General features: G+C 38.0%; 1 protein-coding gene across 5 annotated transcripts in view; it reads left to right on the top strand.

Moving 5' to 3' along the window:
* ERC1 (ELKS/RAB6-interacting/CAST family member 1) overlaps positions 1-16,295 on the top strand; it is a 311,152-nt gene that overhangs the window by 196,944 nt on the left and 97,913 nt on the right. For all 5 annotated transcript variants that reach the window (XM_040594870.1, XM_040594868.1, XM_040594867.1 and 2 more), the window contains one exon: positions 9,385-9,545. In XM_040594870.1, coding sequence (XP_040450804.1) covers positions 9,385-9,545 — 161 coding nt within the window. The remainder of the gene's footprint in view (positions 1-9,384; positions 9,546-16,295) is intronic.

The raw sequence follows: 16,295 nt of genomic DNA, 5'->3' as shown, positions 1-16,295 counted from the left end.
GAATTGTAAGGACCCAAGCAAATACTTCTATTAATATTTGTTTAGTCCTGTGCTTTTTTCATTTGGAATTTCTTTTCCATTTTCCAGTTGTGTTCTTTAACTGTCATCTTAGATGCAAGTATGATCCAATAATATGTACATTAGAGCATTAGAGTAGTTCATTAGACTTGTACATTAGATTAATAATTTTAAAAATATATACTCTTTTTCTCTGACATAAGTAATTTTTCCCCAGAAACTGATGAAGTGCAAGAAAAGAAATTGTATTCCTTTCCAGACCATTCTTCTACATAGAACACAAAAGAGTACGAACTTGAGGCTCATTAAATTAAAGATGCCTCTTCTGAAAGGTTTCCTACTCACACAAAAGCTTCCAGACTTTGCTGTACTGCTGTTTAGCATCAGATTCCTTCAAAGCCTTGACTGAATTTTAGCCTGAGTTCAGTTGGCTCAGTATGGCGGGATTCCTTTTTAGTTATTGTGGTTAGGTTCTGCTGTTTGCTTTCTGTTAACTACAATGCTGAAGATTTGCTTCCACGTGTTGGTAGGGGTGGAAACTTTCCTGAGCTTGTCAGTGAGACTGTACTTCATCAGTCAGCCACATGTTCAACCTTCATGTGGCAATGCATGTGCTTTCACATAATAACTGTTTTTTCATGTATTTATGCCCATGATCCTTAATGTCTTTTAGGAAAAGAGTGTTAAAGTTGTATGTGGAATTAGCATACCATTTTTCCACTACTTGTAGTGAGTTAATACATAATCCCAGAGTCTCTCCTCTTCGGAAAATCAATTTGTGCTATATAAATTGACAATCTATGCTATGGTACATACATAGCACAGTATTAAATATTTACTATGAATATTATTTAGTTGTATCTAAACTGCCTGCCATGTGACATATCCTAGGTAACCTGAAACTGTCTAAAATCCAGCAAATGGAAATCAGCATGGCCTAAAGAAGGCTTGTGAAAAACTGCTGAAATCCCAGGGCAATTTTTCTGAGCTGACAGGCTTCCTCTGGCCCAGTTGCTACTGCTGCCTTGGCAGCAATCACAGCATAGATGTACCCTAAGAAAGTTTGAGTTACTTTGAAGATATCCATGGTTAGAGTTGTGGCTGGAGTACCATGAATTAGGCATAGTTCTAGAGCTTTTTGTTTACATGTAATAAGCTGTGCTAAATGAGTGTGTGCAAAATTGTGCAGAATATGCTAAATGTGCAATATTTTAGTCTCTCTGCCTCTGAAGAGATTTTTAGAAGGTAATTTTTGCAAGATTGTTTGTTATCCCTGGTGATGGCTGCTGTGTTCCCAAGAGGCTGGAGAGATTTATTGCTAGCCACAGAAGATAAACACAAGACAGTTTCCTGAGACTATAGATCCATGTGAAGTAAAACAGGACAGCTTCCATTGGCATGGTTGCGAAGGTTAAAAAGCATAATGAGAATATTTCCTTGGGTAATGGTTCCACTTGAGGGAAATGCAGAAATAAAATTGTAATTTGTTATAATCTTCAGATACCTGAGACTACAACAGGTTTCTGTCCTCAGTAGAAATCAGAATTCAGTTTTTCACTTATTTTTTCCAGGTCTGACTCAAATATTTTGTATGTGTTAAGCAGAGATAATTTTTACTTCCTTTTCAAGAGCTCTTCTCCCAGCAGTAGGCTGTTGCTTATTTATATGGCTTATGGCCCTCATTTAGGAGATAAACTGTCAAAGCTACCTTCAAACATCCTAACAGGACACAGCTGTGACTTACTCAGTCCTGAAGTCTGGCAGCTCAGTTTTCTCTTTCCTAAACATCTGTGGATGTTGATTCCCCCTCCATACAAAAGCTCAGTGCTCTATGAGCAAAAAGCACTCTTGATTGATACTCAAGTAACGTACTCCCTGACAAAGACTCCTGTATTTCTATCGTGCGGGTTCTGCAGGAGTAACATGGTAGTGTCAGATCTGATCAGTCTAATACTAATGCTCTTCATTGCCTGGAGCCATCAGTGGAGACAGTAAGGAGCAATGCAGAGCGTTAACTCCTCTTCATTATCAGATGCTTTTTTTATATGAGAGACCAATTCATGGAAACAAGAGACAGCAGCTGCCTAAGTATCACACTTTCACAGTGGTAAGAAAATTTACATTCAACTACAGTATCCTGCAGCTTTTCAGACCAATCTTTTGTTCTCTCACTTTATCTTTATCCTCTCCTTTTCCCAATTAATACTGTAAGAAAGGGACAGTGGCGCCAGTTCTATGAAGCCACCAAAACACGGAATGCTGTCAGGGATACTGAACGTACAAAATCCTAACAACCTAAAAAACAAAGGCACCAAGGCTTAAGAAAATCACACACTAATGTAAAGAAGCACAAAGTTAATCCCTAAAATTACTGCTGAATATTACAGATGATCTGATGAGAAGACCTTGCTTTTTCGCTGGAGAACTGATAATCCACCACTTTCACAGCTTTGACACCAACTCCCCTATTTATTGTGAACAAAACAGAACTCCTCTTCTCCATGTGCAGTTTGCCATAGTCCTCTAGTATTATACACCGTTGACCTTCACAAAAGGGACACTGTAAATCTGGCATCATCTTTGAGATGGAGGTAAATGTGGTGTATAGAAATATCTAAATTGTTGCGCAGTATTCGGCTATGTTTATTTCAAAGTGTCCTTAGATAGGATCTATAACTAAGGAATTCCAACTTGTGGAGAAAGAAGGAATTTTTCATCTGTCTGCATAGGAGCTTATGGCAATGTTCATTAACTGTGGCCACACAGAACAGGTGAAGCAGTTATATAGGTTGATATATATGGTGTACGGAAGAACAGTCTCTTCAGGTGAACATCTGTTCACCTTAGTATATCTTCATAGTGCCAACAGTTACAGAATAAAAATAAAAGTTAAGGATCTTAACCCCTTACATATCTGCTTCAAAAGGGTTAGTGGTGGTGCCATTGTCGTAGTAGAGAAGCCAGTAGCCATGATGCATTCCTCTGATTCCTCTGTCCACCTACAGGTATATGCATACTCGTGCAGGGTGGTGAATAAGAGGGGCTTGAGCGGGAGCCAGAGCCTCCAGCCTGTGTGGTGAGGCAGAGCCATTCTGCTTTATACCCTGCTGCTGTCAGCGTGGCAGAGCTTTCGGCTTTTCTACTTGAGAACTGTCCTTACCTTACAGACCAGAAATTACGTTTTAATTTTATCGGGGCAGGGAGTGGGGGTGATGGTGGTGTTTCTTCTTACTGCTTACTTGTTTCTCTGATATTTTTAGCTCTCAAGAAGCTATGCCTAACAGCTTTCCCAATATCTACAAGAATTTGTTCCCTTAATTCAGAATAGCCAAGAATTTAGTTAAGTGTCTTGGATATAGTCTTTAAGAGTACCTAAAGCCACCCTACTGCTTTAACGAAAATGGGGCTATAATGAAACCATAATTCATTTCCCTCTTATTTTGTGTAAAGGTTTATTAGCTTGTGATTTAAGCAAACCATCTGGTCCTGCTGGCAATCCAAGTTATGTCAGACTCAATGCTTTCTCTCTGTAATATGTTACTTGAGGCAGTTAAATTACATGCTTAAGTCCCAAGTCTGGCCTGTGCTTTTTCCATGTCTTAACATCTGTTCTGGGAAATTTTTCTGGGATCCAAACAAGTTTGCATGGAGCCAGAACTCTTGTCTTTGTCTTTTTTTTTTTTCTCTTTCTTTTCGTTCTCTCTGTCCTGTGGTCTAATCAGTTCAAATAAGTAAAAGCTAATGCAGAAATTTGCAGACCCTTTATCGTTTCAGTAATGTACACAGTGAAATGAAAAATAGTTTAAAAACTCAAGAGCTGTAGAGAAGTAGGAAACTGTCCTCTGAGAGAGTGAGTGACACTTTAAGAAATGTTAATTGTGTTTTTTTCAGTCCTTGTACTGTTCTTACTACTGACTTGTAATTGCAAGACCTTTTGTTTTGCTGGCCTAATTCATTTTGAGAAAAAAGTACAGATTTCAAGTACATTTTGTCTTGTAATGGTAATTTCTTTTTTATACAAGAAGGGTCTATGTTTAGAAAGCCAATCATTTCAAATATACAAGTTAGCCTGCTGAGGTGGTTTTGAAAATAAAATCTCTAGTGATTGATTTATATAGTGATCATGGAAAATTACTTTTTTATGTTGGTATTTGTATCTGTATTCTCTAAAATTTCATCATTTTGTATTCAGTGTGGAGGTGATTCTCCCGCTCTACCCTGCTCTGGTGAGACCCCACCTGGAGCACTGGATCCAGCTCTGGGGTCCCCAGCACAAGGAAGACATGGACCTGTTAGAGCAGGTCCAGAGGAGGGCCACAAAAGTGATCCAGAGGGCTGGAACACCTCTTCTCTGACAAAATGCTGAGAATTTAAGTTGTTCAGCCCAGAGAAGAGAAGGCTCTGGAGACACGTTATTACAACCTTGCAATATATAAAGGGGACTTAAAAGATGGACAGAGAGAGACTTTTTACCAAGGCCTGTAGTGACAGGACAAGGGGCAAAGGTTTTAACCTGAAAGAGGGGTAAGTTTAGACTGGACATAAGAAAGAAATTCCTTACAATGAGCATGGTGAGACACTTGGAACAGGTTCCTCTGAGACGCTGTGGATCCCCCATCGTTGGAAGTGTTCAGGGCCAGGTTGGATGGGACTCTGAGCAACCTGGTCTGGTGGAAGGTGTCCCTGCCATGGCAAGGAAGCTGAAACTAGGTGATCTTTAAGATCCCTTCCAACACAAACCACTCTAAGAAGAAATGAATAACAGAGAAAAATGCAGTCTCTTCTGCAAAGATTATTAATCTACAGGTGGGGAAAAGCCTTATCTAACAATAACAAAATATTTTTATATAGTTTACTACCAGTGATTTGCTATCCTTGATAAATATTATTTAAGCCAGTCATATACATTTGAACTATGGATGGATTCATATCCTGTCACTTGAGACTGGAAATTTTTCCTTTGTAGTGTCTGTGGAGGGTGTTCTTTAGCCTTTTCCTTGTTCTTGATATGCACACGGCACATAAACATGGATTGCATTGGTCACCATTTCAGAGTAGGTCCTCTGCCCCTGCAAGAGTTTTTTCAAGTGCATAGCATTTTCCTTTTTTTTTTTTTTTCCATATTGATGACTTGTCCATTGCCTCTCTTCATTTGCATAGTACCACTGTAGTGAATTACATCATGTTACCAGTGTTCATGATGCATTTGTTGCTTGGATGATGACCCAAAATTGCTCTGCTTCTCTGAAAAGGTGTAAGCAATAGATTAAGCTCCAGAACTGTCTTTTTGAGAGGATTATGGAGGCCTTTTTCAATTTTCTGTGCAGTAGAAAAGGTCTCTTCAGGTGATCCTTTGTCACTGAGGAAGAAGTTCACAATGGGAAGAAAAAGGTAGTTGCCACTACGTTGTTGTTTTAACACACTGAAGCACATGGGGATTTTGAGGCTGCTTTAGCCTGCCTGTCTGCATTGACCTCAAGTGTTGGAGTCCCTGGGTGCTGATTTTAAGAGAAAGCTAACCACATCAGTTGATGTAGCCTTCTTCCTGGCATGCCACATCTACTACGTCTCAGAAATTTTCAGTTCTCCTTCCGTAAGAGGTGGGAGTTTGAGCTTGCCTAGCCTGATCATCAGTAATCTTTTCAGGAGCTAGTATGGAGGTTAGTAGGATCCCCATTCTCATTAATATTTTGCATATCCAGTCTCAATTTTGCTGTCTTTTCACTGACTTTTGGGGAACTTGACCAAGCTCTTTGGAAGTCCCTGGCTTCACATTACCCAATGGCCAGAAAAGCTTACTGGAAACACCACGTACTTGGAGATAATGTGGTGCCTGTATGTCTGTGCAACAGCCTGGTTTCTGATGTAAAGTTGCATCAGAGGAGCCTGAAATTAGAGTTTGTAGGAGCAGGGAGATTAAAGATGTTAGATAGGCTCCTGAAAAAGGCTTCACTTTTTTGGTATTGTCATTTCTTCTATTTCTTTACAGGCTGCCATTGACATGGTAGATGAATTCCTGTTGTATTGCCACCTTGCTTTTATAATTTCTAAGGAGATGTTCATGCTGTGTAAAAACTTTGTCCGATGTTGACATTACCCTTTGCTGCTGCTGTGAGTTCCATACTGATCTAACGGACATAGTTTACAGTCTTTCACATAGTTTGTTCAATCTCTCAGGAACTCTGTCCTTGAATGGAAACTTCATTCAGCTTTATATTATTCCTTAAAGATAAGCTGTCACCTGGTCAGGTCACGTAAGACCTAAAAACAATGGAAAAAATGGTCTCCATTTAAGTTCTCTGCAGATTCATCCTGCTTAGAATACATGAAGATCTTTCAGGTTTGCCTACAGAAAACTGAATCACGGGTAAGTCATGGATAGTCAAAGATACACTCTGCTTTATTATACTACCATTTGAGCAGAGACAGAAGAGAAGCAAGCAACTCTACACCTTCTAAAATGGAAACTTCGTAGTTTTAACTGGCAGGGCACAAGCTTACCTCAGAAAATGTCAAAAATATGTCTCTGTAAACATCTCAGTGTGCCATCAACTCAGGTCCTTGGCAAATATTTTTTCTTTATTATGTAATCAGCTGCTCTCAGGGGAAAAAAAATCAAGGGTGGATTTGAAGTTTTTTGTATTGGTTAATTTAAATGTGCTTTGCAAGCAGTTTGCTTCCAGTGAATATTCCTGTATCATTTCTCACAGGACTGCCTACTGGGACATACACAGACAGATCTGCACTAAGATTCATCAACTGCCAAATAAAATGTTTTCTTTTGTAGAAGTTTAATTGAAATGATCCCATGGAGTATCTATAACTTGATGAATCTGAACAATGAAGTCTTTATTGTGAATACAGTCATCAGTGTTTTGGTGGATTTTGTCTTTAGTAAATTGCATGACAAATGATACTTGCTGGAGAGGATGGAAGGTAATGATAATTCTGTAAACTAAGTTGTTGGCGCAGTTTAAAAGCCACTTGCATTCCAGCCATTCTAATCCATGATTAGATCAATTTTATGTTAACCTGGAAAAATACAGAACATAACCTCAGAATTAAAAGAATTAGGAAACAGAGCAATGAGAAAAAGGTTAAGTACCGGCAGTAACTGCTACTACAAAGTTCTCCTGCAGAGTTAGATCTGGCCACCTAGTACTAGGAGCTTTGGCCTTTAGCCTCGTGTCTTCTAAACAGCATGGAGCTGTTACGCTGCAGATCTGCATCAAGCAAACCAGTCCTTTAGTGTTAGCATCACAAGTCTTGGCGACTGGGGATGGAATGAAGGATGTCAGAAGTTTTTCAAACCTGATTATAGAAAAATGTTGCTTCAAAGATGGTTTTATCTTGGCAACTGACAGATTGACGCAGGCTGTTTTGATTGTTGCAGTTGGCTGAGGGCTTGTTTATTTGAGGTTGTTTTCTGTTATAAGCAAAGGGCTTTTGTGGTTGTTGTGCCTCTTTTATTCTGTTATAAAGAAAATGTTTATGTAGGTAATTCTGATCCTAAAGGAAGTAGAAGCTGATATACTAGAAGGTGATACACTAGTACACCTTCACTTCCCCAACATGTTGCTTTTTTTCTCTTTCTAGGCATCAGTTCCCATCCTAGTAGTATTTTTTGCTATTCATTGTTTCTGCAGGTTTTTCTTTGCATTCTTTTCTGATACATTTCTCTGTTTCGTTTTATGGAGTTTTCTCTTTGTTTTAATAGCTGACAGGGTTTCTGATCTTGTTTTGCACACTAAACACTAATAAGACAGAAAAGTTTGGTGATTATATGCAAGCTAGCCAGTTGGGCCTGTGTGTCACTGAGATTTTCCTTTGGTTTTTTGATTACTGGATGAATTCTTGGCTGTATGTTTTGAATAGTTTTTGATAATTACATATTTAAAATTTTTCTTACTTTGCTGGGTATAAGAAGAGTGCTTGTCAGCTGCATTTCAGTGGAGGTAGATGGAATTTCTGCAGTAAACACTGCATAATGACTATGCTAGATTTTTATAAATCTGCTAATTCTGAATTGCAGTGTTTCTTGCTCTGTCACTGATTGAGGATGAAAACCAATCTTACTATCCATCTCTGTCCTGAGTCATTAGCTCTGCCTTTAGGAGTACAGGATTTATTAAAGCAAGGGGTGGTATGTCCCATACCTTCCATCCTCCAGCACCTGTATAGCGAGTGATGTACCCAGCTCCTTTTGTAAAATCATGTTAAGTACAAATTGAGCTTAATATAATTTCAGTAATTCATTTCCAGGGTCAAACACAGGTTGATTGTTATGCAGGAATATAAATGCAATGCAGTGCTGTATTTTCATACTAAATTTATACAAAAGTTTGATTGTGTAGCATCTGAGCAGTAGCATCTGTGGCAACAGTAGCATCTGAGTTTCTCCCATTTGAAGCACATTATAAGGCTGTTTATGAACACTTGATTGTGATAGAAAGACAAAATCTGTATGGAAGAAGTCAGTAAAAGTAATGTGTACCATTGAGCATTATTATAAAATTATTAAATTAATACCCAGAGGTTTTTGTATTTTACATGTAGCTATACTTGAGCATTCATTGTGGTTTTGCATGTTAATTAGTGATAAATTTTAACTGATACAGAACCTGCTCTGAGTGCAAAATAAAATATGACTGTGTTCATCTGTGTAATATCTATACTAGAATGTACAATCATGTTAATTCTGAACCTTTCCCATTTGCCAAAGATATGAGCATTTTTCTGCTGTACTTGTCTGCCATCAGCAACACTTTGAATGTCTTTTATGTTTCTAAATCACAAAACATTCCTATAAGTATTTTCAACTGATACTTTGAGGGAGGTAACCTTACTTACATCTTCATGGGAATCCAGTCCTCTCCCTGTTTTGGAAAGCTTGCCTTCATTCTTAAAGTGCCTATGTAGTTTCTCACTAGGCATCATTTACAGAGAAAGTTTTTTATCCGTTTGGTGTATTATCAATGTATTTTCTTTAATACCTAGCATTTTTGTGGGCTAATTCTAACACATACAGGCCATCCTTTTATCTTTGTGGTACATTTTCTAAAATAGAAATACCAAAGAGTTGGAGATTTTTGATTTGGTATTATAATGGTAATGTTCCAGTGACCAGACTTATGATAATTCACAGACTGTAATGTTACTTCAATTAAGCACAGAGGTACTGTCCCCAGCACTAGATGGTGTTTCCAGTCTACAGAAGTGTTACGCAGTGTACGTACACTGGTAACCTTTGTGCTGTGTTGTGTCACAACCTTGTGTTGTGTCACAACAAATTTAGTTGTGACATTTATTAAGTTCCAGTTGATTACACTGTTTTTCTCTCCTCCTGTCTTCCCCCAAATGTTTTAGGTAGAAGAGTTGATGATGGCCATGGAGAAGGTTAAGCAGGAGCTGGAGTCAATGAAAGCAAAATTGTCCTCTACACAACAGTCTTTGGCTGAGAAGGAAACCCATTTGACCAACCTACGAGCTGAAAGAAGGAAACATTTGGAGGAAGTTCTGGAAATGAAGTAAGTGTTTCTTTACATTATTTGTAGGCATGTTTTATTGATATCTCTGAGTTCTCCTCTGATCCCTGGTGTTCTGAAGACAGCCACTGCTTGAATACATCTCTACAGGTGGTAGATATCTATATACCTTCAGAAGTGACTTCTGACCAGGGATTACCTACATGACTTTCATGCTTTTGTTAGAACTCAGCAACATTTCTTCCTTCTGATTCCTTACTATTATTTGCACAATAGCATCTTCAAAGATCCTAACAATTACTGGGACATTGTTTTGCCTGTCTTATGAATGTGCCATCTTGCTTTGAGTAGTCTATTATCTACCTTAAGGTAAGACACAAGTCAGTGTAACATGACCAAAAAAAAAAAAAAAAAGGGGGACAAGATAAACATAACGTCAGTTGGTTGTAGTGCTGAAGTCAGACTGCATATGTCTCGTCTGCTAAAGTATTTTTCAAACTTATGCAAATGATTCATTAACAGTGGAACAGAGTCTGAAGTTCTCTATCAGTCAGATTTCTCTCATCATCTTTGCTGAAGGAGGGAGGCCTGAACAAAAAGCAGCTTTGAGGAGGTGGGGAAAAGTGAGGAATTAGACTTCTGAGGCTTAAATACTTCCTAATTTCTGACCGTACATTATAGATAAATAGTTATCCTTTGTTTAGGAAGACATGAATCCATTTAGTGCAATGATGGATAGTGCTGCCAGCAGTTCATTAGAAACACTTTCAGTTGTTTAGCCAGCCCTGAAGAGAAGGAACATTTTTATTGGCAGCACCAGCAGTGGTTCCTCCACTGTGGTTTTGTGAGCTATTATTTATTTATTTAACTTTTCTACACTAGTCTCTTTCCTTTTTTTTTTTTTTTTTTTTATATGAAAGGGTAGAAAAACAGCTGTTACAAAATGGAAAGAGAGGTGGCTTAGATCTTGAAACTCTAACTTAGGCGTGCTGTATAAAGTGGGCCAAGCCTCCCTAGCTTTATATTCAGCTACAACAGTCTGATCTAGACCTGGCATAAGGATGTTGGAAGACTGCAGTACTTAAAAGCCACACTTTTTATTTTTAATAAAAAAATTTTATTGAGCTATAAATTTGACTGCCTTAAGAGTTGGTGTATTGGGGGATGGGAAGAATAGCTCTTAAGGTGATGTGGGAATCCAAAGCAACTGGAGATATATCCCATATCCAATCACTTGGCAGTGCTTTCTTCTGCCAAACTGCTCTGCCAAACCTTCTCATTAAAATATACACGTAGTGTACAGTATATCCTGAAGTATATTTGGAATTGTGTAGCTCTAGAGCCTTTAATGTAACTGCTCACTTCTAAATGATGATCTCGCTTAGCTGAGTAAGTTATTGTTGGAAAGTTGTTGTACTGAAATGTAGTATCAGGAACTGCATAAACTGGTAGAGCCATTGTACTTCAGAAGGAAGAAGAACACTGGAGAGAATGGTAACGCTGTCAGCACACGGGGAGAAAGATGGAAAAAACATTACATCCGTATAGTTAACTAGCTGAGCATGTTTTAGTCATAGTTGGTCTGTCTTGAAGTTCTATAAAGCTGCCAAAGGCATCCAAACTTCAAAAACTCACTGTCACCATGAGGCTCTGTTGCAAACAAGTCTCTACTGAGCACTCCCAGTCAATTAAATATCTTGTATTTATGTACAGAAATTCCAGTATATTCTCTGTTGCCCTACTTTTCCAGCCTATGCCTTTTATGAAAAGCACTCTTGTCATCTGTTCTCTAGTTTTGCAAAACTGTTGTTAAAACATTTCCTACTGTTGAACTGAAAAACAACATTAATTGAATGTGTGGTCAATTTTGTGATGCAGGTTTTGATATTATTAACAGAAAACAATAGCTGTTGTACATATACTGTTCAAAGATACAGTAAAGCAGTATTGTTTCCCAAGTTTTAGGGCATGCTTCACTGGGAAAAATTTGAGGGACTCAAAAGCAGCACTGGTCAAATTTGAGATTTGATAGAGGTGTAAGTCTAACAGCCTGGGCCCTGCAGTCAGCTAATGGAGCAGGGGAGCATACGGGAAAAATAGCTTAGGAAATGCTGAGTTAGGAGTTCCTAGATATGGACTGAAGGAAAGTGTTAAAGCAACAAGAGGACTCCAGAAAGTTAACTCTGGGTTTTAATAGGAAGTTGTTAGATATCATGTTAGTGAAAGTATGTATTTAAAATACTGTTTCTTAGAGTAGAACTTATGTTTACTACTGACTCTGTAACCCTGAGAAGATCATTTCACACTCCTTAGGGAATACTGTGGCACTAGAATAGCTCAAGTGTGAATTATTCCAAGGAAGAAACTTTACTCCTTAAAGAAATACTATGAATTTTGAAGCCCTCTTCCTTTAAGTCTAATATTTTCATTTTCTTTAAAAAAAACCTTTGTTGTAAATAATTATGAGAGAGGTAGATAATGGTCTCTCTATTTATATCACCAAACCTGATCTACTGTAAAAAAGTACTAGTGAACTGCTAGGATTTTTGTTTTGTTATGTTTTCTTTTAAGAAGTTCTAATGTTTCCATCATTCACAGCAAATCTTTTAAATTAGGCAGGAATAAAGTGCTGTCTACAGAGAAATCTCTGTTCTTTGTCCCATAAAAACCTGCTTAGGCTGAGCTGAGTTATAAACTGTTGAAAATCACCAGTTTTCCTTTCCTTTTTTTTTCTCCTGGTGTTGTCAGCGAATTTTGGCAGTGTGTGAAAATAACTGAGCACAAACAGTCTAATCTAGGGCCGAGCTCATGCAATTGCCAAAACTGTAGCAGCAGACACTGCACTTATAGGGAAGGGGAACAGACACTGTGTCTGCATGTAGAGCAGAGATGGTTTTTACTTTTACTTTTTTTTTTTACTAGGCCTTTTGTTATGGTCAGAAGGACCAGAAGGTTCTTCCTAGTCATCTGCTTTGGCGTTGAATAGTCCCAGTTGGAGCATTTCTCAATCTGTTCTTTCAGACCTGGAAAACTGTCCAACAGCCCTTTCCTGAATTATGCCTTCTCTTGCTAATTGCAATTGCTGCTAGCCCTATAATTCAAGGGATGCAGACTTACATAATGTAGTTGGCGCTTCAGAGTTGAATCCTTCATCCTGCTGGCACACAACAGAAAGATTATTACTTGTCAGAGAATAATTTACTATCGTCTTTTTTCTTTAAAAGTAATCAAGGATATTACAGACGAATGAATTGTTAGAACATAATTTATGTTTCAAAATCAAGCTGTCAAAAAAATTCTTTTGATTTCTTATGTGACTTTACATGAGTGGTCTTTTGAATATTTATCACAGTAGTCTCTAATCACATGGATACATCCCACAGATACTGTTTTGTTTGAACCAGAGTGTAAGCGGTGATCAGAGATGAACCAGGCCTGTGTAACTTAATGAAGCTGTTTATTGTATTCCTTCCTTATTTCATCTCAGACTTGGAAGGCCTGCTGAGAGCTACATGAGGGCTACTATTCAAAATAAAATGCCAACCTGGGCAGTTTTGTGCAGGAAGACTGTTCATCCTTATCTCTGCTACAGTTTTCCTGCATGATATGCAAGACACTTAAAAATATTTGGTAGATGGTTGGTAAGTCCACATGTTCATTTTCTGGCTATCAGATAAAAATACACATGAACACTCACAACTAAAAATTAAGCCAGTGGAAGTTGAGGTTGTTTGTCTTTTAAGAGTTCATCCTCTCAGCAATAAAGCAGTATTATCTGGAGGTAGAGTATGAGTTGAAATTGAAAGTAGTCCAAAAGAAACTGATTAATTGGCACACTGTTTATTTGCCAGAAAAGTATTTCAGTTGGTCCAAAATGAGGTATGAAGTAATTTCGAAGTTCAACCAAACAAAAATATTTCAGGTTATGTGTACCCATGGTGAACAGAACCAGCGCACAAAACCCCCACCACTTATCAATATCCATCCAATAATAAATTGTCAGCTCATCAGAAATTGTCCTGTTGGAAATGAAAGAATTTGTTTTCTCTTTTTTGTCATTAGAGAAATTATGGTTTATGCCTGTGGTTTAACAGCAGTTCTCCAGAGGAGAAGTGATTCCTAGCTGCAGAAGTACATACATGTTCTACATGTATAAACAACTGTGTCAGTAGTTTGAAGTCACTTTGCATTTGTTGTCAGTGCTGCAAAGCAGTAACATCTTAACCTTGCACCTGCGAGGTATGGCTTTCTAGGCCCAGTGCAGACTCTTCATCATATTGAACTGGGCTATAATGTCTGTTGGCCACTTGGTGTATCAGGCTGTCATGTGATTGCAACAACGGTACCAAAATGCCTCTTATAATTAGTCAGTGTGAAATTAAATAAGCTAAAATCCCACAGGGGGCACTCCTGGTCCATAGGATTTACTGTCTGGGGCAAAGCTGAACAAGTGCATCTGTGTCAGTCACTTTTTCTTTTTTTTCTATAAGCTTATGGGTGGTTTTTTTCTTTAAAATATTTATTCAGGGCACACAGTGGAAATGAACGCAACAATATTCTATTACCATTGTTTTTTCCTTTTTAATTTTCAAGTATAAAATATATATAATTATTATATATGTTTATTTTAATTATATATGGTCCCCCAGTTACATTTTGGCATTTAAGTTATCAGAAGTTCAGTTGTAGTAGTCTGAAAAGTGAAAAATTATCCATTTCTAATTACTGAACAATACAGACATGACATTTAAATAACTGGAAATAAACTGACCCTGGAACTGCCGTTAATCTCCAAGTGAATCACACAGAATCCGATAGGAAGGCTGAAATACAGCATGCAGATGTATTTTGTGTCTGTTAAGGCTAAAGTTTATTGAAAGGCCAGAAATATTTTTTTTTTTAAACTCTACACTTCTCCTTACCGTACTGAAACGTTAGGCTTCTCATAAATCTAATTGTAGATCTTGGATACCTTCAAATTCGGTGGCTTCTGCTGTTATTTTTTTAATTCAGGTGAAAGCTTGAGAGAAAACATCATCTCTTGCACTTTTTTCCTCTTGGCAATTAAGGAATGAAGCCGGTTATCCTTTCTGTCCTTCTGCGTTATCCGTGAGCCTTTGAGCACTCGGAGACCCTCAGTGCTGTGGCAGCATTAGACAGCCTGCCGTGTCCTTTGCAGTGCAAGCCACAGTAGATGTCCTGAATCATGGAAATGAGGAGAACAGCTTAAACCGTTTATGGGCAGCAGTGCAAAACTGTTTGGTCAAATGATTCACACAAGTGAGAGAGCTATTAAACTCAAATCTTGAAGTTTCACAGAAAGACAAACAGCAAAGCGAGGAAGGTAACCTTTAGCAAAGCCTACATAAATAAGGTGCCCCATATGAGCGTACACTGAATTACATTGTTGTGGTTTACTCTGTTTAAGTATTGGGAAGTTACATTTATCTTTTGTAACTGGTTTGGTTTTGCTCTTCACCTGCCTCCAAAACACTTTTTCTTCTGTGGCTTTTTCAGATAATAAAATCTTGGCACGATATGTCACAGACCTCTTCTGTCTTGCGATATAACCTCCATATCGCATTTTATCTAGAATTCTATGGTCCCCAAGAACAGTCTTGCAGAGAGAAAGTACTATACTATCTTAATGAGCCATGACAGGCCTGGAAGCAAGACCAACTGCTGAAAAGTACACCAGGTGGTGTTAAAGGGTTTTGTTCCACTTGGTAATTTCTAAGACTATTAATGTTGTAGGGAGGAGTTGGGAAAAGGAGGTCCAGTCATTAACTTCCTGAGAAATTAGCTACACTGTGCTCTTGTTTCCGTGCCTTTCCACAGGAGATTTTTTTTTCTTCTGGATATGTTTTCCGGGGACTGGGTTTAGTGTAAGTGATCCCTTTGGTAGTTCTTGGAACATAGTTTTCTAGATGATAAAAGGAAATGAGACCTCTTTCAAAGGAGAATGTGAAAAATGTACCATATAGCTTCAATGTTAAGAATGCACAGGTTTTGTTGTTGGTTGTTTGGTGGTTTTTTTTTCTATTAATAGATTCCAGCATTCTTACAGGAATTGCCATGAAAGATCTCATCAGTAGGCATCTTGGCATATGTACAGAGAGTACTAAAATGTGTAAGTTTTTCAGGCTTACACAATCCTAGCACTAGTGAATGAATGCCCTTCTTGTCTTTTCTCAGCTTGCTAGTTCATTATTGCGAACACACTTAGAGAGCAGGTGCAGCACAAAATAATCTCTTGGAAGTCATTAGTGCACCGTGTTCTTTACTGCCCAGAGGATGTTGCTTTGGGAAAAGCTTGTTTTTACCATAACCTGCATGCAGATCATCTCATCTAAAAGAATAACAAGAATTATGCTTTTTTTCTGGAAATAATTACTCAGCTAACCCAATGTTAAACTAGTAGAGGAATGGAGAGAGCAATGGTTTTATTTTTACTAACCTGTAGAACATGTTGCTTGTAAGATAGCTGTAAGGGCACCAATATACTGCCTTCTGCTAGCTAATTCTGTATGCCTTTTCCAGTACAAAACACTGCTCTTCTACTATATTCTAACTTCTAATGTATGCCTTGTATAATTAAATACATTCAGAAGTTCTGTCAGAAGTAAAGGTTTATCTGTTCAAGAGAATCTGTGTGATTTTCCCATGAGTGTATGAATTGTCCACTAGACATTTCTAGAACAACATTGACCAAAACAGATTTCCAGGTCTTCAGCATGACTTTTTTATTGTTTCTGTATACTTCTATACACAACAAACATAAATAAGACTATA

The sequence above is a fragment of the Falco naumanni genome, chromosome 5, assembly GCF_017639655.2.
Source record: "Falco naumanni isolate bFalNau1 chromosome 5, bFalNau1.pat, whole genome shotgun sequence".
Lineage (NCBI taxonomy): Eukaryota > Metazoa > Chordata > Aves > Falconiformes > Falconidae > Falco > Falco naumanni.
The sequence above is the reverse complement of the archived record's forward strand: the minus strand, read 5'-3'. Positions and strand labels throughout refer to the sequence as shown.